The sequence below is a fragment of the Camelina sativa genome, chromosome 2 (genome assembly GCF_000633955.1).
Source record: "Camelina sativa cultivar DH55 chromosome 2, Cs, whole genome shotgun sequence".
Classification (NCBI taxonomy): Eukaryota; Viridiplantae; Streptophyta; class Magnoliopsida; order Brassicales; family Brassicaceae; genus Camelina; species Camelina sativa.
The window spans coordinates 27,050,074-27,073,037 of record NC_025686.1 but is presented as its reverse complement, the minus strand read 5'-3'; the positions used below and the strand labels follow the sequence as shown (position 1 = coordinate 27,073,037).

Below are 22,964 nucleotides of genomic sequence, written 5' to 3'. Positions count from 1 at the left end.
TGTTCTGCTCTTTTAAGAGTTGCCTTGTTGGGAAACAAGAGGAGGCTACTTAATAGTCCCAAACTTTGAAAACCCTAAAATATTTCCTATCTGTTTTTTAAAAATCACATTGCTTTGTATTCACAAAGTTCTTCGGTCGGACCTTTGTCATTCATCTTCGTCACCGTTGTTTCTTCAGTCACTTTCGTCTTCTTCTTCGTCACCGTCGTAGCTTCATTCATACGTAATCGGTGAGTTCCGTTTCTGTGTTTTAAGTTTGAAAACAAAGGTTTGAGGTTTGAGATGATTAATAAAATTATGGGTGATTTGAATTCGGAAACTGATTTTTAGAAAACCCTAGTCGAAATCGTGATGGATTCATGAGCTTTTGTTTCAATAAATGAAGATCCAATAAAATATTGCAGATCAGGTGTTCGACAAAATGTCTAAATGAACTTTTGACATATGGTTAAGCTTTTGCTTGTGGTACAAGTTTCAACTGGATGATGTATGTTTCGTATGATTCTTTATCCTAAAGCTTATGAATCCTTAAATATTTCAATGTCAGGGTGATTTTAGCCAAAAAAACAAAAGATGGTCTTGTTGTTACTCAAGGACATAGTTCCCGCGGCACAGAACAACATAAACACGCGTTTCATCATCCTCGACAAAGCAAGATCTCCTCCAACAGCAGCCAACAACGGGAAGAACTGTATCGCGTTGGCTGCAGATGAGACGGCTGCGGTTCACATACAGCTGTGGGGAGATGAGTGCGAGGAGTTCGAGGCAGGAGATATCGTGAAGCTCACGAATGGGATATTCTCATACGTGAGAAACAGTGGGCTCATCCTCAGAGCTGGGAAGCGTGGGAAGATGGAGAAGTTGGGAGAGTTCACTGTTGCGTTTGTCGAAACGCCAAACATTAGTGAGATCCAATGGATTCCTGATCCTGAGAATCCCAAACGCTATATTCAGAGCGCCGTCGTTTCAGCTTATTCCCGTATCTTCCCTCCTTTGCCTTAGAGAGCTTCACGATAACTTTTTTATTTACTACTATGTATTAATTAAGGATAGTTCAATATTTCTTTTGGAAAAAGGTAAGTTTTTCATGACTCAATGCCCTTATATATAGAAACAGAGTAGTCATTATCCGATTCCTTTGATTCCCGTTTGGCTAGGTTTGACAAAGTGAAGATTTTCTAGGGTTTAGGGTTTAGTCTCGGCACTTACATTCCTACCGGTGAGCTAGGGGTTTTGAATACGAAGATATGGACAAGATCATTGGGTTTTCTGATGATGAATTGCTCGTGAAGATCTTATCGTTTCTTCCAACTAAAGATGCGGCAAGCACAAGCATTTTGTCGAAGCATTGGAAGTTTCTTTGGATGCGGGTGCCAAAAATTGACTTCAACGAGATGAGCATGTATTCTTTAGTATCTTTCTGTCAATATATCATCTTAGAGGAGGATAAGAGAAGAGACTATTTAAGCAAGTCTGGAAAAAGCCATATGATGCGGCGTTTTATTGACAGGAATCTGCCATTACATAGCTCTCCGGTCATAGAGAGCTTGCGTCTCGAGCTTTTCACTGAGGCGTTTCAACCTGAAGACATCAAACAGTGGGTTGAAATTGCAATCTCTCGTTGCATTGAGGAGCTAAGCGTTGCTTTTTCTAGTTTCAATGGAATAATTAATGCAGTCATGCCGAGTAGCTTGTATACTTGCAAATCACTTGTGACGTTGAAACTAAAAAAACACATTCTCGTGGATGTTCCTCATGCTTTTTGCCTCCCCTCCTTGAAAACTTTGCACCTTCGACGTGTGATATACGCAGATGAAGAATCTCTTCAACGGCTTTTATCTAATTCCTCTGTTTTGGAAGATCTTGTTCTGGAACTATGTCCTGGTGACAATGTGAGAAAGTTTGCTATTATCATCCCGTCATTGCTTAGTTTATCCTTTGACATATCTGCTCAGTGTACTTCTGATGGGTATATCATAGATACTCCTTCTTTGAAGTATTTCAAAGCTTTAGATAGAAGTGATAGTACTTCTACTTCCACATGTTTTATTGTGAAGAATATGCCTAAGCTGGAGGAGGCACAGGTATGTGTTGGTCACAATGTCAAGAAGCTTCTCCAAGCTGTCACATCTGTCAAGCGTCTTTCACTGTTGGTAGAAGACAACAACAGTGCAGAGGTGATCATTTGAATCCATTGATAATCATAATATTCTAGTCTTCAATAATCTCACTATATATATATATATATATCACGACTTAGATTAATACTGAATCGTCCTTTGTACAGGCTGTATATGGTGATGATTTTGTCTTCAATAAGCTTGAGCATCTGTATTTTCATATCTATGGGACATTTTGGTCCAAGTTACTATTCCAATTGCTCAATGCTTCTCCCAAACTACGAGACTTCACTTTCAATGTAAGTTTCTTCCATAAACTATTATTTGTTTTGGGTTCTAATTCACTGTATCGTTTGATCTAACTCTCATTCTTTTTATTGAAAAAAACTCCCAAGGATGATCTTCTTACATATGATGGTATTATGGGTGCATCGGTTTGCTGGAAGCAACTGAAATTGTCGAGTCTCCAGACTTTCAAGTGGTTAGGTTGCCATAGATCCGTAGAAGGGAAAGATCTGGCGACATATATCTTTAGAAATTCTTGCTTATTGAAGACTGCAACAATCTCGCTCCCAGAAACGAATCTTGAGCTGGAGACGGAGGTGAACTTTTGGTTCCGTGGTTCACCCACATGCAACCTTGTATTCACTGAAGACTCGGACTATGGTGAAAGAAATCTTTGGTGGCAATCTATTTAAGTTTTTGTTGCATTTGATTTTAGATGATTTTATCGAGGAATTAGCCAACCTGTTATTGTGCTAACTTAAACTATAATCATAAGAGCAAGAGTCATAAGTACATGAATTCATAATCTTATAAGCTAAAACAGCAAAGTAAAGAGAAGAAATGCCCCACACAAAAAAAAAAAACACTATTCAGGAACCTATTCCCTGTTCTTTATTTCATCAAGAAACACTAACCAAAAATAAAATTCAAGATACTTAGTAGAAAAATCACTTAACCACACAGATCTTGATAACCGAAGCAGCTCCAATACGGTGTAGAGCCACCACAGCGTCACCATGGTTACACAGTCCTTTCTCGGTCGTCGCTGACTTCAAAGCTGACTCAATAATCTCCTCTGTAGATTCACTATCAGTTCACTATCGTAACAAAACACAATCTAGATCCTAGTTCATAAGTGAGATGAACACAATTCAAGGTTTACAAACTTGTAAAGAAACAAGTCAAGAAGAAAAGAAGAGAAGAGAAAGAGAGAAACCTTAGTATCAAGCATAAGAGCAGCGAGAATGCCGGTATTAAGCATAGCGGTGCGGAGATTGTCAAGAGTCTCTTGATGATAGTCATGGCTTCCATGAGAGAAATTGAAACGAGCAACATTCATGCCGGCTCTGAGCCACGTCCTTGTATAAACGGGAGGCACATTACCCGCCAATACATCATCATTCATTTCATTGGATATCTCATGGTCGTTTTCTTAACACAAAATAAAAAGAAAACATGTGCTGAGGAATCCAACCATCTATATAACCATTTTTGGTCAACTACCATCTACATAACCTATCAGAGTATTAATAATTGGAGAAAAAGAGCACATTAATAATGGAAAGAAGAAGCTACGGATTGTTTTGGTGAGCTCAAACAGGAATAGTTAAAGAGAGGGGGATAAACATTCTTACCGAATCTTAACCACCTAGCCGCCCAGCTTCTACTTGGATCCATCACAGAGATTATACTGCAAAACAATCTTAACATCAGATAGCTAGAATTATGAATATATCAACTTAGACAAAGAGACACAAACCACTAATACTCTCACTTCAATTTCTTAATACAACTCTTAAAGCAGCAAGCTTTGGGATATTTGCCACTAATTATGTAACAATTGAATAACTAATTCAACATTCAACAGGAATTTGAATTCAAACAGAGCTCAGAAACAAAAAAAAAGCAACAATCTGTGATTCAGAAAGCAACAATCTGTGATTCAGAAAGTAGTCTAAGTTCATCCTTAAGCAGAATCACTCCAAAGTCGAGAACTTTTCCACAACTATACTACATACATTAAAGCAAATCTTATGAAACCCTAGAAGAAGTGAATTGAAATTTGAAACAGTACCCATCAACGCAAAGACTTTTTGCCTAGGGAAGAAAAAGTAAAGTAAAGGTTTAAAAAATTTATGAAATACCCATTGAAATTAGGGTTAGTAGTGACCTCCACGATACGTTCGTGATCCTCTTCCATCTTGAAGAAAGGACAGTTCTCGCAACCAGCGTCCCTGAACTGTTTGAACCAAAATCAAAACAACTTATCAAAACACCATATAGCTTACTAAAGAAAGAAAGAAAAAAGCAAAACCCTAATAAAATAGAAGAAACAGAGAAAAGAGTAGAAGAAAAAAACCTGGTCATAATAGGTCTTGACGAGTCGGCAACAAAGACAATCGCTAAGCTCATGCCCGAAACTAGTCGGAATTTGGGCTGGTGATCTCTCTTCCCAAAATCCCAGTTTCTTCTTCTCGAAGCTTCTTCCCCAAGTTTTTTCTTTTTTTTTTTGATACGGGGAAACGAAGAAGACAGAGGAGTCGTCGTTCCTTGGGCCGTATTTGTTTTTTTTTATTATGTGCTTTAAAAATCAGATTAACATCCCCATTAAACAACAACACTCGAATTAATTAATTAGATTATTAATATACTAATTAATGAACTGTTAAAGTCGGCGACAGTGTTGTTTATAAAAGAGTGATTGAGCGAGCGGCAAAAAAATTTACAAGAACTTTCCAATTCTCTCATATGTCTAATTAATTATCCCATCTATCTTTCCCTCTAAATCCCATCAATTTTCTTGCTGTGTTTTGCTTTTTTTTTTTTTCAGATAAACCTCTCTCCTTTTTTTCTTCCTTGGGTTGATTCTTGTTCCAGTTTAGCGATTGATCTCAATATTATTGTTTGTGCAGGATGAATACAGAACCACTTTCGAAACGTGAACAGTAAAACCTCTATAAATTAATAAAAATTATAAATTAATAAATTTTGTTGGTCCCAAGTCGGTCAAGTGTGAAAAATAGTAAAATTCGATAAGATAATAAGATAATAATTTTTTTGAAATTCTCTCGTAAAATATGATCTCAATAATATCATAAATTAATAATCATGTAATTTTACATATATATATATATATATATGTTGATATAATAACTTATGCTTTAAAATTTGATTTTAATCCAAAAGCTCATATCTATAAAACAATTATTATGTTATATTTTCAAACTATAATGATATAAAATACTCAATAACATGTCATAAAAATAACTAATGTTTTTTTAATTTTTTCAAATATCTAGATATCCATCATTTTCATTTTGATAGTTTTATAAGTGATTAAAATATGAAAATTGATATTATTATCCATAAATTTAAGTTTATGTATATCATTTGTATAAGTGATATTGTTTATAGTATGTGTAATTTATGGTCAATTATGTTTTCTAAATATTAGAAATTTAATTCTAAAACCATAAAATTTATAACATCCAAAAGTCTAATCTTCTTTTGCTAAAATTATCTCAACTAATAATTTTTAAAAATTTAAACAATTAAAATATATATCTATAAATTACTATAATTATTAATTAATATTACTATAAATTAATAGCATGCCATAGTACCAACATTATTAATACTATACATCTCTCTTAGAATCTTCCGGTCTCTCACTCAGTCTCTCACTATGCAGGTGTACATATGGCATAGATCAGAACCGAAAAGGCCTTTCAGATTGGCTGGACACGCAGCATCGGTGAACTGTGTGACTTGGCATCCACGTAACTTGCAGATGCTGGCGTGATGGCGGATGCATTAAGATTTGGGGACGTGCAACAGCTTGAACAAGCATGGTAACAGATGATGATGATGCTAATGACATAGACTGGAACTTTTTTCAATATTTGATAGAACAGAGAGATACATTTTACATTGGCCATTCTTTAACCACCTCCGGATGTTTGTTTTTTTTGTGAGTGTATCTAGTATATAATATAGCCAAATCATGTAACAAATCGTTTGTGGGACTATGGGACGTACACTTTTTTGGTGGCCTTGATCTACTTAAGTTTTTGTTGCATTTGATTTTTAGATGAGTTTATCGAGGAATTAGCCAACCTGTTATTGGCTAACTTAAACTATGATTAATAAGAGCAAGAGTCATAAGTACATGAATTCATAATCTTATAAGCTAAAACAGCAAAGGAAAGAGCAGAAATGAAAACACTTTTCAGGAACCTATTCCCTGTTCTTTATTTCATCAAGCAACACTAACCAAAAATAAAATTCAAGATATCACTTCACCACACAGATCTTGATAACCGAAGCAGCTCCAATACGGTGCAGAGCCACCACAGCATCACCATGGTTACACAGTCCTTTCTCGGTCGCTGACTTCAAAGCTGACTCAATAATCTCCTCTGTAGATTCACTATCAGTTGCTTTTGCAGATCCTTCAGCCAAAACCGGAATCAGACCTCTATATATCAAACTATGCCTCGCTGGTGACTCATCGCTGCAACTCCAGTTAAAGGTATCGCTGGTGAAAACTGGAACAACCACTGATAAGATTGGAACAGCTGGTCTGTACTTAGCCACCAGTTTAGCCGTTGTACCTCCTCGGGTCAACACGATAATGAGTTTGGCTTTGGCTTTGTTTGCAGTTCGTACAGCTGATGATGCAAGACTCTCAAGTGTGCTCATTGGAAGTGGAGTTGCTCTAATCATCTCCTTGAAGATTGTGTTGTAGTCAAGCGATGATTCTGCCTCGATGCAGATTTTAGCCATTGTTTTCACTGCTATCTCAGGGTAAGCTCCTGCAGCACTTTCTCCGCTGAGCATCACACAGTCAGTGCCATCGAGAACCGCGTTTGCTACATCAGTGGCTTCAGCTCGTGTAGGTCGTGGTGATTTGATCATAGACTCGAGCATTTGAGTGGCTGTGACCACTGGTTTACCCGCTAGGTTACACTTGTAGATCATCATCTTTTGAGCCAAGAAGATCTTCTCGATTGGAATCTCCATCCCAAGATCACCACGAGCAACCATGAATGCATCGGTTTCACGCAAGATCTCATCAAAATTCAGCACTCCTTCTTGGTTCTCAACCTTAAATAAGATTTAAAAATTTTAATCACAAGCCTACCTTTAAAACAACTTTAGCCACAGATGAAATAAAGTGTAACTTTGTACCTTAGACATCAACATGATACTTTTAGAATGTGATCCAAGTACTTTCCGGACGTTAACAAGATCTGAACCTTTGCGAACAAACGAAAGAGCAATCATATCGATGTGGTTTGGAACACCCCATTTAAGAATATCTTCTACATNCAACACTAACCAAAAATAAAATTCAAGATATCACTTCACCACACAGATCTTGATAACCGAAGCAGCTCCAATACGGTGCAGAGCCACCACAGCATCACCATGGTTACACAGTCCTTTCTCGGTCGCTGACTTCAAAGCTGACTCAATAATCTCCTCTGTAGATTCACTATCAGTGGCTTTTGCAGATCCTTCAGCCAAAACCGGAATCAGACCTCTATATATCAAACTATGCCTCGCTGGTGACTCATCGCTGCAACTCCAGTTAAAAGTATCGCTGGTGAAAACTGGAACAACCACTGATAAGATTGGAACAGCTGGTCTGTACTTAGCCACCAGTTTAGCCGTTGTACCTCCTCGGGTCAACACGATAATGAGTTTGGCTTTGGCTTTGTTTGCAGTTCGTACAGCTGATGATGCAAGACTCTCAAGTGTGCTCATTGGAAGTGGAGTTGCTCTAATCATCTCCTTGAAGATTGTGTTGTAGTCAAGCGATGATTCTGCCTCGATGCAGATTTTAGCCATTGTTTTCACTGCTATCTCAGGGTAAGCTCCTGCAGCACTTTCTCCGCTGAGCATCACACAGTCAGTGCCATCGAGAACCGCGTTTGCTACATCAGTGGCTTCAGCTCGTGTAGGTCGTGGTGATTTGATCATAGACTCGAGCATTTGAGTGGCTGTGACCACTGGTTTACCCGCTAGGTTACACTTGTAGATCATCATCTTTTGAGCCAAGAAGATCTTCTCGATTGGAATCTCCATCCCAAGATCACCACGAGCAACCATGAATGCATCGGTTTCACGCAAGATCTCATCAAAATTCAGCACTCCTTCTTGGTTCTCAACCTTAAATAAGATTTAAAAATTTTAATCACAAGCCTACCTTTAAAACAACTTTTAGCCACAGATGAAATAAAGTGTAACTTTGTACCTTCGACATCAACATGATACTCTTAGAATGTGATCCAAGTACTTTCCGGACGTTAACAAGATCTGAACCTTTGCGAACAAACGAAAGAGCAATCATATCGATGTGGTTTGGAACACCCCATTTAAGAATATCTTCTACATCCTTGTCAGTCAATGTTGGGAGATCAACAACAACACCAGGGAGATTCACATTCTTTCTTTCACCTAGCATCGCTGTATTTTCACATCGACATATAACAGTCCCAGACTTTGGATCACATGAGACCACAGCAAGACTTATGCTTCCATCTGCACATAGTATGGTATTTCCCGGCTTCACATCCACTGGCAACTTTTTGTAGCTCATGGAAATCGTTTTTTCATCACCCTTGATGTCATAATCAGTGGTGATTGTGATCTCCTGACCTTCCTTTAGTTGTATAGGGTTCCCATCTTTCAAGAAACCGGTACGAATCTCAGGCCCCTGTGATGTAACACTCATATTATTTTTACTGAAAATGGTTCTAACACATACATAGACTCCAACTACCTAATGTTTCTCTTAAATAACATATAAGATCTATCAATCAAGATCCTGGTTCATAAGTGAGATCAACACACAATTCAAGGTTTACTACAAACTTGTAAAGAAACAAGTCTAAAAAGAAGAGAAAGAGAGAAACCTTAGTATCAAGCATGACAGCAGCGAGAATGCCGGTATTAAGCATAGCGGTGCGGAGATTGTCAAGAGTCTCTTGATGATAGTCATGGCTTCCATAAGAGAAATTGAAACGAGCAACATTCATGCCAGCTCTTAGAAGCTTCTCAATCATTGTCACAGACCGAGACGCAGGTCCTAACGTACAAACGATCTTAGTCTTTGGAGTCCTCCCATCATTAGGTAGCTCCTTGAGTATCCCTTCTATGTCTATGTTGGACATTTTTTGCGTTACTCTACACAACAACAAAAAAAACACTACTCAGACTCCTGCTATGAACATTTGGAACATCATAATATACCCATCAATACAAAATCTTCGATAAAAGAATCAAAAACCTAAGATCAAGATCCATCTTAACTGACAAAACCCACACAGAAAAAAACAGACTTTACATCGATTCATCGCACAAAGAGAGATCACAACTGATCAAAAAGTCCACCAAACTAGCGTAAAAGACGGGATTTTTATAGATTTAGACGAATGAAATGAATGTTGTTTACCAGTGATCCGATCGATATAGAGACTAGATCTAAAGAATTGCGAAACTTTGAAAAAACGAAGTGATGATCGGATAGTACCTGAAAACGCAGAGGTTGCTTCTGTGGTTTTTTTGTTTGGAGTGTGATGAAAGCCGCCGGAGACTCTCTGAAGGTTGTTGTTCAAGTTTATAACAGCCACGTGGAATTTATTAAACTGAGTGAGACCCAATTACAAAATTTCATTTACCTATAAAAAAAAAATAAAAAATGTATCGCGGACTTGTTCGTTTATTTTGTTGTTTGTATATCTATTTTATTTTTTCTAAATCGTTGAAAATTAGTTACAGAATCAATTGTGGAACGAACATGCCTATGAGTCATATAATAGGATTATAAATGCCATTATTCTAACAAGAAGAATATGCTTTTGGATCTAAATTCTAATTCTAAAGAGTTGTGTACTCTTTCGAGAAGGTCTAAGCTTTTCATATGTAACGCAACCTTTTTTAGATTTAGACTTGTCTTCTCTAGATCTTGACTACACAAGTTTCTTCTTTCAGTTCTCATTAGAAGATTTTTGTTTTTTTTTGTAAGACTTAAGGAAGAAACCTAAGGAGTCTTGACTTGTACGAGACTTTCATCATGGACCCATCACAAGATTGAAGAAGATACAAAATTAAGCAGCACTTTATCAAATGTGTACATGAAGCTTAAAATGAGAAAGAGCACTACTTGGTCTTGTATTCTTGCCTTCTTCATGATGGTTTTGCTTCACATGCGTTTCGGCAGAACATATTGTACATGCTCTTCTTGGCATAGGATCTGCCAGTGAATCAACACAACGCACAGTTTGAAAAAAAACAGAAATCAAACATAACTTAAGCTAGTAAGCTACTAATGTGTTGCCAAGTCTAGTTTCAAATCGTTTACCTGCATTTCCTCAGGGAGTGGCTCTGACACCGCAAGAGTGTAGCAACCAGGAGCAAACTTCCCTGTCAAAATTTAGCAACCTCATACGATCAGCAAATCAAACAAGGAGCCAAAGTGTCTTGAATCTCTTTAGATCTAAAGTCCATATTCCACTTTTTTAACAGATTTAGGCTCTGAGCCATGTTCTTCTATAAACAGGAGACACATTACAAGCGTCATCATTCATTGGAGATCTCATGGTCATTTTCTTAACACAATGAATGCAACAGTAATCTAACCATCTATATAAACTATGAGAGTATAATAATTGGAGAATAAGAGCACATTAATGGAAAGAAGAAGCTACGCTAGTTTGGTGAGCTCAAACAGGAATAGTTAAAGAGAGGGGATAAACATTCTTACCGAATCTTAACCACCTAGCCGCCCAGCTTCTACTTGGATCCATCACAGAGATTATACTGCAAAAACAATCTTAACATCAGATAGCTAGAATCATGAAAATCTCAACTTAGACAAAAACACACAACCCACTAATTCTCTCACTTCAATTTCTTAATACAACTCTTAAAGCAGCAAGCTTTGGGGGTATTTGCCACTAGTTATGTAACAATTGAATAACTAAATCAACAGAATTTGAATTCAAACCGAGCTCAGAAAAAAAAAAAAAAAAGCAACAATCTGTGATTCAGAAAGTAGTCTAAGTTCATCCTTAAGCAGAATCACTCCAAAGTTGGGAACTTTACCATAACTATACTACATACATTAAAGCAAATCTTTTGAAGCCCTAGAAGAAGTGAACTGAAATACCCATCAACGCAAAGACTTTTGCCTAGGGAAGAAAAAGTAAAGGTTTAAAATTCATGAAATACTAATTATGTAACAATTGAAATTTGAATTCAAACAGAGCTCAGAAACAAAAATAGCAACAATATGTGATTCAGAAAGTAGTCTAAGCTCATCCTTAAGCAGAATCACTCCAAAGTTGGGAACTTTAACATAACTATACTACATACATTAAAGCAAATCTTTTGAAACCCTAGAAGAAGTGAATTGAAACAGTACCCATCAACGCAAAGACTTGCCTAAGGAAGAAAACTAAAGTAATGGTTTAGAGTTCATGAAATACCCATTGAAATTAGGGGTAGTGACCTCCACGATACGTTCGTGATCCTCTTCCATCTTGAAGAAAGGGCAGTTCTCGCAACCAGCGTCCCTGAACTGTTTGAACCAAAATCAAAACAACTTATCAAACACCATATAATAATCTTATACAAGAAAGAAAGAAAAAGGCAAAAGCAAAACCCTAAAAAGATAGAAGAAAGAGTGAAAAGAGTAGAAGAAGAACCTGGTCATAGGTCTTGACTAGTCGGCAACGAAGACAAGCCCTAAGCTCATGGCCGAAACTAGTCGGAATTTGAGCTGGTGCGCTTCCCATTATCGCTTGTTTTTCTCAATCACTTACCTCTCTCTCGATCTCTCTTCCCAAATCCCCCAGTTTCTTCTTCACTTCTTCCCAAGTTTTTTAATAACCACTTGGAATCGGAAACGAAGACAGAGGAGACGAGTCTTTTCCCTCTTCCAGTGATTGGGCCGTATTTGGGCTTTTATTTATGGGCTTTTAATATCATATTAACCATCCATTAAACAACACTCGTTATCAAACGCATCAACAAGTGTTACTAATTTTGGTTTGATTGATCATTACTTGTGATGGTTTGAATGTTTAATCTCATCGCTAATTCTATATATCTTCTTTGTTAAGTCTCTTTCGATGAGACGGCTGTTAAATTTTTATTCTAGAGCAAAAAAAATCTATGAATTTTTCAAGATGAAAATATTACCGATGCTAAAGGAGTCAAGAAATGTTTTTTGCCTCTTGATTTTGAAAAGAAGCTTAAGAATGAGCTTGAAGGGAAAGCTCTTTCAGATTCTAGTACAGATACATTAATGATGATTTCATAATGTTCCTCCAATCTCTGAAACATTCATATATAGAAACAACTTAATGGATGTGGTATAAGTATATAAGTAAAGTCTATTGAAATCACAGACTAAACCACAACCCTCATCAAAGAGATCAAAAGTAACATTACTGGATGGGTGCATAGTCGTATTACCTGTACAATCTCCGAACGATGAATCATCAATCAGCTCACAATCATGATCACAGTATACAGACATCTCACGATCATCAACATTATGAAAGCGACAATTTTCCTATCATGTACTAATGTCCTTTCTAACATGAACTCCAGCCTCCTTTTTGGGATGACTAAAGGAGGAGGAAGCAAGCTTTTGAACTTTTCCACAATGGCGGGCTTTGAAGCTGCAAACTTTTGATTGTCTAGGTTAACTACCATTTGTAAGTCATTCTTCTTCTTTGCGTTGATACCAAGAGGAATGATTTTGTCTTCAAGAATCGGTTGAGCACTCTCCCACTTTCCTTCATCGTGTTTCTCAAACAACTGCTGCTCTAAGAGCAAGAGAATCAAATCCCTTTTATTGGGAAGTTAAGACTGCTCCACAACAGTAACGCTCAAATCTAAATCATCTTTTTTTCTATTTAAAAATTCAAATTATCACAACAGAAATTTAATTTTAAACATAATATAAAATGCTTTTTTCTCTAAAACACTTAATTACTATTTTCTTTTAATCAATATTGACACTTATGGTTCTAAAATATTAGAATTTTTACATTTAATACTTTTAGGGAAAATATTGCTTCTCACCAAAAAAAAATTGTAAAAAAACAATATTTCATAAAAATTGTGAAAATATTTGTTGAAATTACTCTCAATCTACCGATAATAAAAATTACAAATTATAAAAACGGCCTGTAAGGCCAAATAACCCCTAGCTAGTTAGATGTTAAAAAAAAAAAACAATGGAGTTAATATTTTGATAACATGCTCACTATAGACAACGTTAAAAGAATAAAAAATGGCTTGCCACCGTAGAAAATTGATAACTCTGGTGATACTATCGGGAATCAGTACATAAACTGTTTTAATAGTCCATCAGAAAGAAAATACTTTATGCCCTTAATTACCGAACCGGAAGATATGATATTTGTTATGCTTACGATAAATAAAAAAATTTTGCAAAAAAAAAAAAAAAAGTAAGTAAATTATATGTTTTTTTTCTTTCAAATGATAACAATAATTAATAAATTAAAAGTTTACTCTATGACTTTTATGTTCAAATTTATGGTTATTAGCCAATTAGTTTAATGGATATGCGATGTGGTGTTGGCTCAAAAGTTTTTACTAATACCACAACTATAAAACATGATTTAATTAATAGTAAGTATAAATATATATAACGTCCAAAATTTGTCATGAATTGGGACTAATTAATATTTATTGATAAAATTAAGGATGTCATAAATTAAACAAACATTGTAGTTTTATTGTTATGTGAGGCATGTTATGAATATGCGGGGGAGGCATGTTATGTAAACCAACGGTGAAGTCTGAACTACTCTCTATGATGCTTCACGTCAAGAGCTATATCTAGATTTAAGCTAAGAGATGGTGCTTGTTCCAAATGGATTCAGAGATGAATTTTTCCCGGAAGCAAACACTTGTGGGACATGATAAGCTGGTGGTCAATCATGCTCTGGTTATTAACATTAGTTCCAGTTTTTAAATTTCAATCAACTTAATCCAAAAAAAAAAACAACAAATAAATGTTTGTTTCTAGATCAGCGTAATCATATATTTTGTTCATCTAGATTAACATAAAGAGAAACATTATTATTATTATTATTATTATCAATATTGGAAATGGAAAAGAAAGAAAAAGATACATTTATTGGATTAATAAGAAACAAAAGTTAGCAAAGACGAGTGCAGTAGCAGCGGCGATGAAAGCCATGACAGTGACCACCGGAAAAGCCCTCGGTACGGCAAATCATGGCACAGTTGTGGTCGCTCCAACACATGCGCTTGAAGTGATGGCTCTTTGATTGGCACATCCTTCCCTCAATCCCAATCTCCTCTAATTAATCAATCAAAATTAATGGATATATCAACTGCAACATATATGTTATAAACACTCTGTGCATTGTAAGTTTTACGTATACTGATTTGAAAACATATGTATTTGGCTTGTGGCTCGTTTACACAGCAAAGAATATGAGTTTAACAAAGGTTTAAAACTCATGTATAATTGCTCTTAAACCGAGTTTAATTTATATACGTATAAATAAAACTTACGAGATGAGAAGAGAACGAGAAGCAAGAAGAAGGTTGCCAAAAACTTGTTCTCCATTTAAAATCCTACGATATTAGAGAAACTTTTTTTGTTTTTCTTGTATATATTGAAAACGTAAGTAGTGAATCGAGCAGGAGCTACCTCTCCATGACTCCATATATATAGTAGAGTTTCATATCTAGTTTGGTTAGGGTTTTTTGTTTTGTTTGGTTACATAGTGTAGGTAAGATTATTTTATTAACAAATATATTTTGACGATTTGTATTAAAATCACCTAAAAATCGAGTCTTAAACAATTTGTTGATCTAGTTACTTATATCTTACTCTTTCCGTTTGAAAGCAAAAAAAACATTTAACTTTGTTTAATTAATGATCATCGTCTAATCGTTTTATAAGAAAGTATCTAGTCTATCTATTTTTAGTATAAACAATAATAATAATTTTAATGTGTCTATTAGTTTGGACATAGAAAAATGTCCATGTATGACATTTGAAACAGAGAGAAAACTGTAGTACTCTATGTTTATTGGTTCGATGCTATGAATATGCGTGGGATAAACGATGAATTGCATACACACAATATAACAAAACAAAATGCAAAAAAAGTAAATGTTTATCAAATATACTTCCATTAAACATTGTGAACTTATTAAGATTGGCTAGAGGGACAATGGTCGGCGAATAGCAACAATTTAACACAAGTAAAGAAAACTTGAACTTTCTTATGGGGAAATGGTTTACAGAGAGGGCCAGTCACGTGCGTTGTCTCTACTGGACAGTGGGAACTGAACTGCACAGTTTACCACTCACAGTCGGGCACAGTCTCACCCCTCACCCAAACGCACTTTGCTAGTCACGTGACTTAACAACATTACTTATTTACTTACTATATCAAGCCAGACAAATATATGGGCCTTAAGCCAACTAGAGAGATGTGAAACGTTACTAAAGCCCATACTATGTGAAACATACATACAACCAAGAAACTCCAATTTCGGCCCTTGACAACTATAAGAAGAAAAAAAATCAACTTCTGTTAATCTTAAACTTTAAATGCATTTATGCACATTTGAACTCCAATGATGATGCAACAATTTTTGCGTTTTTACGTTAGCAATTATGCTTATTGAATGTGATAATATGTAAACAAAAACAAACACAAAAATACAACTGTGGACTGGAAACAACTAATTTCCTACTTGATGCGTTACGAACCATGATTGATTACAGTTTGCAGATACTCTTTAAATAATGATGCGTCTACTATACTATACCAACTACAACAAATATAGATCTCACCATTTAAAAAAAAAAATAGTTTCATTTGTATTTGTAATAGGCTTAATCTACATTACAAATTCAAAGAGTTATCTTGAAAAGAATACAAAACAATATTATCCACAAGCCTAAAATTATTGATCACCATTCTTTTGAATTTATTTAACGTATGAGAGAAAGTGTATGTAGATTGTAGAGCAACCAACCCCACGTGGTTGTCAATAGATTGGCCCATAGTTACGGAAAACAACTTCACATGATGAGATGTATATCCTTTTATTATTATGGGGTCATACATATTTTTTTCATCAAAACCTTATTATATAATACAAGGTTTGACAATTGAACCATGTTATATTTATTACAACATGAGGATGGTTATGTATCAATCAATAAGTCTTTGTCATGTGATGGCCGGCTTGACTGCTCCAAGTGTAAGTAAACTCGTAGTTATAAAATAATGTAAATTAGTAGTAACGTATGTAATTTATGACTAATCCAAGTAATCAATGGGGTTTGTCTCTTTTAAACCGACCTTGACCATGCGACCAACACAAGAAGAAGATTAAACAAATATTATTAGCATCCATCTCTGTAAACAAACAGCTGAAATATATTTTGAACGTTATAAATTGTAATTTATTGGCATAAATCTAACGAGTAAAGTAAGAAACAAGGGAAGACTAGTTTATATTAGTATACAATTAGATAATTATTAAAATACAATTACAGAGAAAGATTGATTAATGACCGTTAGATTAAACAGAAGCTGGTCATCGGAACTAGCAAACCCTCTTCACGTGCCTCACTTCCATACCCATCTCCTCCGTTCACTCCTCCATCATCGATACTTACACCAAATACATACATACACACCGTTACATACACCATGAGTGTAAGTATACGCGCAGGTGTGGGAGCACTCTCAGATCCCTATGAAACTAAAACGCTTTATAAGAAGAAGATGAACCATTTTCTAAAACTCCAAGTGTGAGTGACACATTTCTCAACGAGATCGTGCTCCTACACAACACACAGTCACAGACACAACTTTGGAGAAGGTAGAGATGGACAAGTATGAGGTAGTGAAGGATTTGGGAGCTGGGAATTTTGGTGTGGCTCGTCTTCTTAGACACAAAGAGACCAAACAACTTGTTGCCATGAAATACATCGAGAGAGGTCGCAAGGTTTGATCTTTATTTTCTTCTCTCTTGTGTTTCTCAGAAAAGTTTTGTTTTTTCTTCTTCCTTTATTATAATCATCAAAGGGTTTGCTTTTTTAGACTTGAAGTTACTTTGATCAGGTGAAAGTCTTGAAATTTTGGGATGATTGAGGATTATGATTTGAGATTTTGATTGTAATATGTTTGAGTTGCAGATAGATGAGAATGTGGCCAGAGAGATTATCAATCACAGATCACTTAGGCATCCAAATATCATCAGATTTAAGGAGGTTTGTTGATTTTTGTGTGTATAGTCTCTTAGTACTTGTTACTGTGATTAAGGAACATTAAATACAGAGTAATTTTTGTAGGTGGTTCTGACTCCAACTCATCTTGCTATTGTGATGGAGTATGCTTCTGGTGGAGAGCTCTTTGAAAGAATCTGTAATGCTGGTAGATTCAGTGAAGCTGAGGTGTGATATTATCATCTTCTTTCTCCGAAATTTTCTCTGACTTGGTTTGACTGATTCTTGATTTATGAATCTTCTCCATCTTGCTATTTTTCTCAGGCTAGATACTTCTTTCAGCAGCTGATTTGTGGCGTGGATTACTGTCATTCCTTGGTATTTATACATCCCAAGTCTCAATGAATGTGAAAGGAGAGATCTTTGCTTCGTTTTGTATTAATCTTTTTATTTGTTTCTGTAGCAAATATGTCATAGAGATCTGAAGCTTGAGAATACACTGCTTGATGGTAGTCCTGCGCCACTTTTGAAAATCTGTGATTTTGGTTACTCCAAGGTCATTCATTCATTCATCAGTCTCTATTTCTTCTTTTGTTTCAGTATTGCTTCCCATCATTTTGATCTCATAAGTTATATTCTTCCTGTGCAGTCATCTCTGCTTCACTCTAGACCTAAATCAACTGTTGGTACTCCAGCTTACATCGCACCTGAAGTTCTTTCCCGAAGAGAATATGACGGAAAGGTAATGTTACTTATATCTTCTTCAATGGTTTGATCCTCATTTGTCATTTGTCACTTGTTAATAGTGTTTCGTGTTTGTGTTATGTAGCATGCGGATGTTTGGTCTTGTGGTGTGACTCTTTATGTGATGTTGGTTGGAGGTTATCCGTTTGAAGACCCTGATGATCCAAGAAACTTCAGGAAAACAATCCAAGTATTAACCAACTCTTCAAATTCCTCATAGCGTCTTTGTCACCTCAGTTCTTCTACTTAAGTGTTTTATGATGCTGTGAAAATGTTCTGCAGCGTATAATGGCTGTTCAGTACAAGATCCCGGATTACGTTCACATATCGCAGGAGTGCAAACACCTTCTCTCTCGCATATTTGTCACTAATTCAGCTAAGGTACAATCTCTCATTTTTTCTGAGTTTAAGCTGTCTTTCCTATGTTTCGATCTTTTGATGAGATGTCTTAAAATTTTGTCAGAGAATCACACTTAAAGAGATCAAGAAGCATCCATGGTATTTAAAGAACTTGCCAAAGGAGCTTACAGAGTCTGCTCAAGCAACGTACTACAAGAGAGAAACCCCGAGCTTTTCCCTCCAAAGCGTAGAGGACATAATGAAGATCGTTGGAGAAGCAAGGAATCCAGCTCCGTCGTCTAATGCTGTCAATGGATTTGATGAAGATGAAGAAGATGTGGAGGAAGAGGTTGAGGAAGAAGAGGAAGAGGAGGAAGAAGAAGAGGAAGAGGAAGAAGATGAATACGAGAAGCATGTCAAAGAGGCACATTCTTGCCAAGAGCCTCCCAAAGCTTAATAAAATGTCTCACTCTGTTGTTTTAATATTCAATCTCCTTTATCTTTACCTTAATGTGAATTCAAAGTTTCAAAATTTATCTACGCAATTGACTAAATCAGTTACCGTACAACATAAAGGCAACATTTGAACAGTAACAATACATGAGCAGGAACAGTAACACAAGTTTGAAGTGGAAGGAAGTACCTTTACTCGTATACATAACCAGATCTCATCGTTCGTGCTATATTCTAAATTCACAACACTAGAGAGGGAGAGAAGGAGAGAGCAGTACACACAACACAAACTTTTTCCATCTGTAAATTACCTAAAGAAACGAGCGTGAAAGAATACATATATATGATGATGAGAGCTTTGTTTGTTTCAGTCACTGAAGTCTATGCTTCCACTGCGTGAGCTGCTGCCATCGCGGCTATGCAAAGAAAGGCCTCTCATATGACCTGGTAAACCGGAGGCACCGTCAACTTTCTTCTCCTTGAAGAATTTTTCCCTCTCAACGTGTTTTGCAGGTGGTGGTGGAATCACAACAGGTGGGGATTGCGAATGGCTATCACCGGATTGCGAACGACTATCACCACCACGTGATGCCTCCTCTGATGGTAATGGACGAATAAGTGGACGGTTAAGTCTTTCGTTATGGATTGCTGATCCAGGTAAGCCTTGTGGAGGTGATGGCTCTTCTTCATCCTCAGGCATTGCTCTAGCTTTCCCTTTTCGCAATCTGAAAGCATATATTCACATGGATCCTTAGTCTTAGCATCATGTATAATCATTTTTTGTTCCAAGAACTTATGAAGCAATCAACTATGTAATTTCCGATTCGTGATTAAGTAATTTGAGGGGACAGACCTTCTGAATAACTGCTCAGGCTCTTCTTCCTCATCTTCTTCCTCAAGCTTAAGATGGGCTTGGTTAGAAATGGAGCTGCTTAATTCGGTATTTTTTGCTTCAGAAGCCTTTAGCTCGGGTTTCTGGTGACCATTTAAGATAGGACGGACAGGTTCGAGATTGGAATTATATCCATTGGATGTGGTAGACCTGCTAGGAACTGTGCTTCTACCAGACAGTAATTCTTCATGTCTATTGAGAATTCTCTGAAGTTGCTCATTCAATTCAATTGCTTTAGAAACTGCTTTTTCATCCCTGCATAAACAAAACTGGTTGACATACTTGAAAAGACAAATTCTATTAACATACCCTCTAAACCAAGAGAGAAAAGAGATTTTGCCTTGATGTCATGACGAGGTGCATTACGCGCTCTTTCTGAAACGAACATTGCTCGACAAGATCAAGAGTAAACTCATCTTTCGCCCCCTGGATTAATAAAAGTGGATCAAACTGGAGTCATTCTAGGTTGAGTAATTAGAAAGGGAGCTTAAGAATGTCTGTTTATTGGAGGTAACTATACAAAGTCAAGAGGTATATTATCTACCTCAGGATTTTGAGAATCGACTGCGTCAAGCACTTCCTTCAAAACTTCTAATGCAGTACTAGCCTTTTGTAAAATGCTATACGAAAAGAGATAAAGACAGCATTAAGTCTCTTAACATTAACCAAAACTTTTGATAACTGACATGTGGGGAAGAAGATACCTCGAAGGAGAGACAGTTTGAGATTCTCGCTGCTGAGTAGTAGCAGGCACCTCATTTCTAGCAGATGCAAGTTGTTCATTGAGCGTATTTCTTGGAACAGCTTGAGCAGTGACCACGACTGGTGTAGCATTAGGTCTCTGAGTAAATTTAACTCCTGCGTGCTGAAGGTAACAGAAGATAACAAAAAGAAAAGCTCTCAGTCTTATCTAACTTCGATTCTACAACAACAGAATCACAGAATTCGAATGTTCATGTTTCAAACTCACCACTAAATCACAGTATGCTGTATAATACTGAGGGAATTTTCCTGAAGCGCCACCAAGGGATGTTTGAGTTGCATCAAGAAGAAGAAAAATCCTCTCTCTTACAGGCAAATCCGACTAAACAACATGCAAACTAAAATAAGCAGCTTAACTCTCAAATTGGTAGACAAGTAACATCCAGAAACAGAGATGGACATACTTTTTTCTTTACTATCTTCACAAGTGTAGGGAGTACACCTGTATCTATAACCTGCTTATGAATATTCTCTCCAATATTATTCATCAACATCTCCAGTAACTGCAAGAACAAAGAAAACAACAGGTTATGTTACAAAAGCGTTCAGAAGTATGACATTTTCATAAAGCATATTAAGATAGATCTAGACCAGGGAACCTACCTGGACAGCATATAATTGAGTATTTGGGTTCTTGCTTCCCAAGCGTTTTTTAATAGCCTTGATAACATCTTTTGCTTGCCTGTTTACAATAGAAGAATTCGTTATCAGAAGAAATAAAGTAAAAGTGTGTCGAAGACAATGCAAAAGTAAAGCATTTATTTATCTCAATCATTGAGGATGATTAAACATCATACCAACAACAATTTAAAATCAGTAAAAATATCATTTTTTTAAGCTATATATTATGCACTAGTGTCCTGATTATATTAGAAAATTGGAAAATTCCTGGGTCATCATACCTTTCATCTCGAGCAGCTAGTTCACAGATCTCAATGTTTTTGGCCCAGTCCACATCAGCAAGCTTCTCACTTGTTGCAGAACTTACAAGCTCCGCAGCCATTTTTTTTTGTTATCTGCATGAGACAGAGATAATTAGCACCTAAAGATTCTCAGCATGACCAACCAAGACACATTTTGCTGATTTCAAGATCAGATACTTAGTTCATGCTAAGGAAAAGAACAGCAAAGAGAAAAGATGTGATATAAACTATGCTAAACAAGAACATGAAGAGCAGCCAAATAAGTCTGGTCGAACAGAACATAAAGGTTCAACAGATCATATAAGAGGCATTTTCTCTCGGTTATTGAAGCTTTTATGCATTGATTGGGAGCTAGATCGGTAACGGAACCTACATTTGACTGTTAAATGGGTTTTGCTTCCAAGTATAGTTTGAATGCACAATAGCTGCTAAGCTGCAATCAATGAGATCATGTCAGAAAGAGCAAAAGAAATCAAATATTACTATCTGGCTTATATCTCAGCCACACAGAATCATCAACTGAATTCTCAGAGAAAATACTAGACTCAGGACACATATATTCCAAATTAAGCAATTTAAAGCCTAAACTCCTTCTCCCTCTCTCTCTTTTCTTCCATCTACTTCAATCAAAAAACCCCATAGAGCCATGAGCATCCCCAAGATAGTTAAAAAAAGACAACACAAAACACACTTGGCAACTAGAGAGCTAAGACAAAAGCTTTCAACTTGAGCATGAAATGTTTCAGAGAACAGTCAATCTCAAAACCAAGAACAAATGTCTAAGAGGACAATAATTAATTAAACCACAAGACAGAGAAAACAAATAAGAAGCTGGACCTCCTTACCGATAAAAAGAAAAAGTTATAATTTTTCCCTATTTTTAGTCTCTCTATATCGAAGAGATCATTAAAAACGATAAAGGTTCATCCTTTTGATCACAACAACACATACCCAAATCTAGGAAAGAGACACACCAACCCGATCACGAAGAAGACGGAATACATTTTTGTATATATATATTAAAAAAACAGACAATTTGTTCCAAATATATAGATAAAAATCTAGCAGTCGAAAACAATCAGAGCCCAAAAATAGATCTTAGAAACGGAACAAGTGGATAACAAATTAACAATAAGACTCACCTGAGAAGACGACGGAGAGGATAACGAAGGAGATATAAAAAAAAAGTTAAGCAAGAGTTTGATAAACCCTAATCAGCTTTTGAACATTTCAAAGAGACGTAAAGAAGACGAAGAAGACGAAGACAGAGCCAGATCGGTGTGACACGGCAAAAGAAAAAAAAAAAATGAAAGACGAAGCCTTTGTGTTGCGCCTCTTCTTCTTTCACCGATTTTAATCAGATTGATTAATTACCTAAACTAATCGTAAAAAACAGTGATTCTTATTTGTACTGTTTACTTTTTAATTAGAGATTAGTATAATAATCTTACAGT

The 22,964-nt window shown here is 36.2% G+C and overlaps 8 protein-coding genes across 9 annotated transcripts; 3 read left to right on the top strand and 5 right to left on the bottom strand.

Annotated features, from left to right (window-relative positions):
- Positions 106 to 1,088, top strand: LOC104741684 (SOSS complex subunit B homolog). The gene is made up of 2 exons (XM_010462587.2): positions 106 to 230; positions 548 to 1,088. Exon 2 carries the CDS (start codon positions 574 to 576, stop codon positions 1,000 to 1,002), a length of 429 nt encoding a protein of 142 aa, XP_010460889.1. The 5' UTR covers positions 106 to 230; positions 548 to 573; the 3' UTR covers positions 1,003 to 1,088.
- LOC104757317 (putative FBD-associated F-box protein At5g56410) lies at positions 1,108 to 2,912 on the top strand. Its single transcript, XM_010480053.2, has 3 exons — positions 1,108 to 2,177; positions 2,288 to 2,419; positions 2,516 to 2,912. Exons 1-3 carry the CDS (start codon positions 1,248 to 1,250, stop codon positions 2,816 to 2,818), a joined length of 1,365 nt encoding a protein of 454 aa, XP_010478355.1. The 5' UTR covers positions 1,108 to 1,247; the 3' UTR covers positions 2,819 to 2,912.
- Positions 3,015 to 9,772, bottom strand: LOC104741674 (pyruvate kinase, cytosolic isozyme-like). The gene is made up of 5 exons (XM_019238414.1): positions 9,664 to 9,772; positions 9,047 to 9,317; positions 8,386 to 8,847; positions 7,458 to 8,300; positions 3,015 to 3,030 (listed from the first exon to the last, which is right to left on the bottom strand). The coding sequence occupies exons 2-4, from the start codon at positions 9,302 to 9,304 to the stop codon at positions 7,488 to 7,490; spliced, it is 1,533 nt and encodes a 510-aa protein (XP_019093959.1). The 5' UTR covers positions 9,305 to 9,317; positions 9,664 to 9,772; the 3' UTR covers positions 3,015 to 3,030; positions 7,458 to 7,487.
- On the bottom strand, positions 6,249 to 7,454 carry LOC104757298 (pyruvate kinase, cytosolic isozyme-like; the record flags this gene model as incomplete). The annotated part of the gene is made up of 2 exons (XM_010480030.2): positions 6,249 to 7,232; positions 7,317 to 7,454. Coding segments are annotated over 2 exons (951 nt in total), but the record flags the coding sequence as incomplete, so codon positions are not given.
- Positions 10,057 to 12,030, bottom strand: LOC104741666 (transcription elongation factor SPT4 homolog 2-like). The gene is made up of 5 exons (XM_019238410.1): positions 11,840 to 12,030; positions 11,621 to 11,712; positions 10,897 to 10,952; positions 10,495 to 10,556; positions 10,057 to 10,386 (listed from the first exon to the last, which is right to left on the bottom strand). The coding sequence occupies exons 1-5, from the start codon at positions 11,927 to 11,929 to the stop codon at positions 10,336 to 10,338; spliced, it is 351 nt and encodes a 116-aa protein (XP_019093955.1). The 5' UTR covers positions 11,930 to 12,030; the 3' UTR covers positions 10,057 to 10,335.
- On the bottom strand, positions 14,284 to 14,830 carry LOC109127608 (defensin-like protein 6). The gene is made up of 2 exons (XM_019232595.1): positions 14,715 to 14,830; positions 14,284 to 14,496 (listed from the first exon to the last, which is right to left on the bottom strand). Exons 1-2 carry the CDS (start codon positions 14,767 to 14,769, stop codon positions 14,333 to 14,335), a joined length of 219 nt encoding a protein of 72 aa, XP_019088140.1. The 5' UTR covers positions 14,770 to 14,830; the 3' UTR covers positions 14,284 to 14,332.
- Positions 16,774 to 19,020, top strand: LOC104741656 (serine/threonine-protein kinase SRK2H). Its single transcript, XM_010462556.2, has 9 exons — positions 16,774 to 17,177; positions 17,368 to 17,442; positions 17,524 to 17,625; positions 17,722 to 17,775; positions 17,861 to 17,953; positions 18,047 to 18,139; positions 18,227 to 18,331; positions 18,424 to 18,522; positions 18,605 to 19,020. Exons 1-9 carry the CDS (start codon positions 17,058 to 17,060, stop codon positions 18,935 to 18,937), a joined length of 1,074 nt encoding a protein of 357 aa, XP_010460858.1. The 5' UTR covers positions 16,774 to 17,057; the 3' UTR covers positions 18,938 to 19,020.
- Positions 19,102 to 22,867, bottom strand: LOC104741641 (TOM1-like protein 2). 2 transcript variants are annotated; one of them, XM_010462535.2, is made up of 11 exons: positions 22,653 to 22,866; positions 21,884 to 21,943; positions 21,490 to 21,603; positions 21,191 to 21,269; positions 20,992 to 21,090; positions 20,796 to 20,909; positions 20,530 to 20,690; positions 20,370 to 20,445; positions 20,166 to 20,251; positions 19,787 to 20,080; positions 19,102 to 19,658 (listed from the first exon to the last, which is right to left on the bottom strand). In XM_010462535.2, exons 3-11 carry the CDS (start codon positions 21,588 to 21,590, stop codon positions 19,301 to 19,303), a joined length of 1,368 nt encoding a protein of 455 aa, XP_010460837.1. In that variant the 5' UTR covers positions 21,591 to 21,603; positions 21,884 to 21,943; positions 22,653 to 22,866; the 3' UTR covers positions 19,102 to 19,300. The 2 variants fall into 2 exon arrangements, with proteins under 2 accessions (XP_010460837.1, XP_010460846.1); XM_010462544.2 differs by lacking the exon at positions 21,884 to 21,943 and having other exon boundaries at positions 19,104 to 19,658; positions 22,653 to 22,867.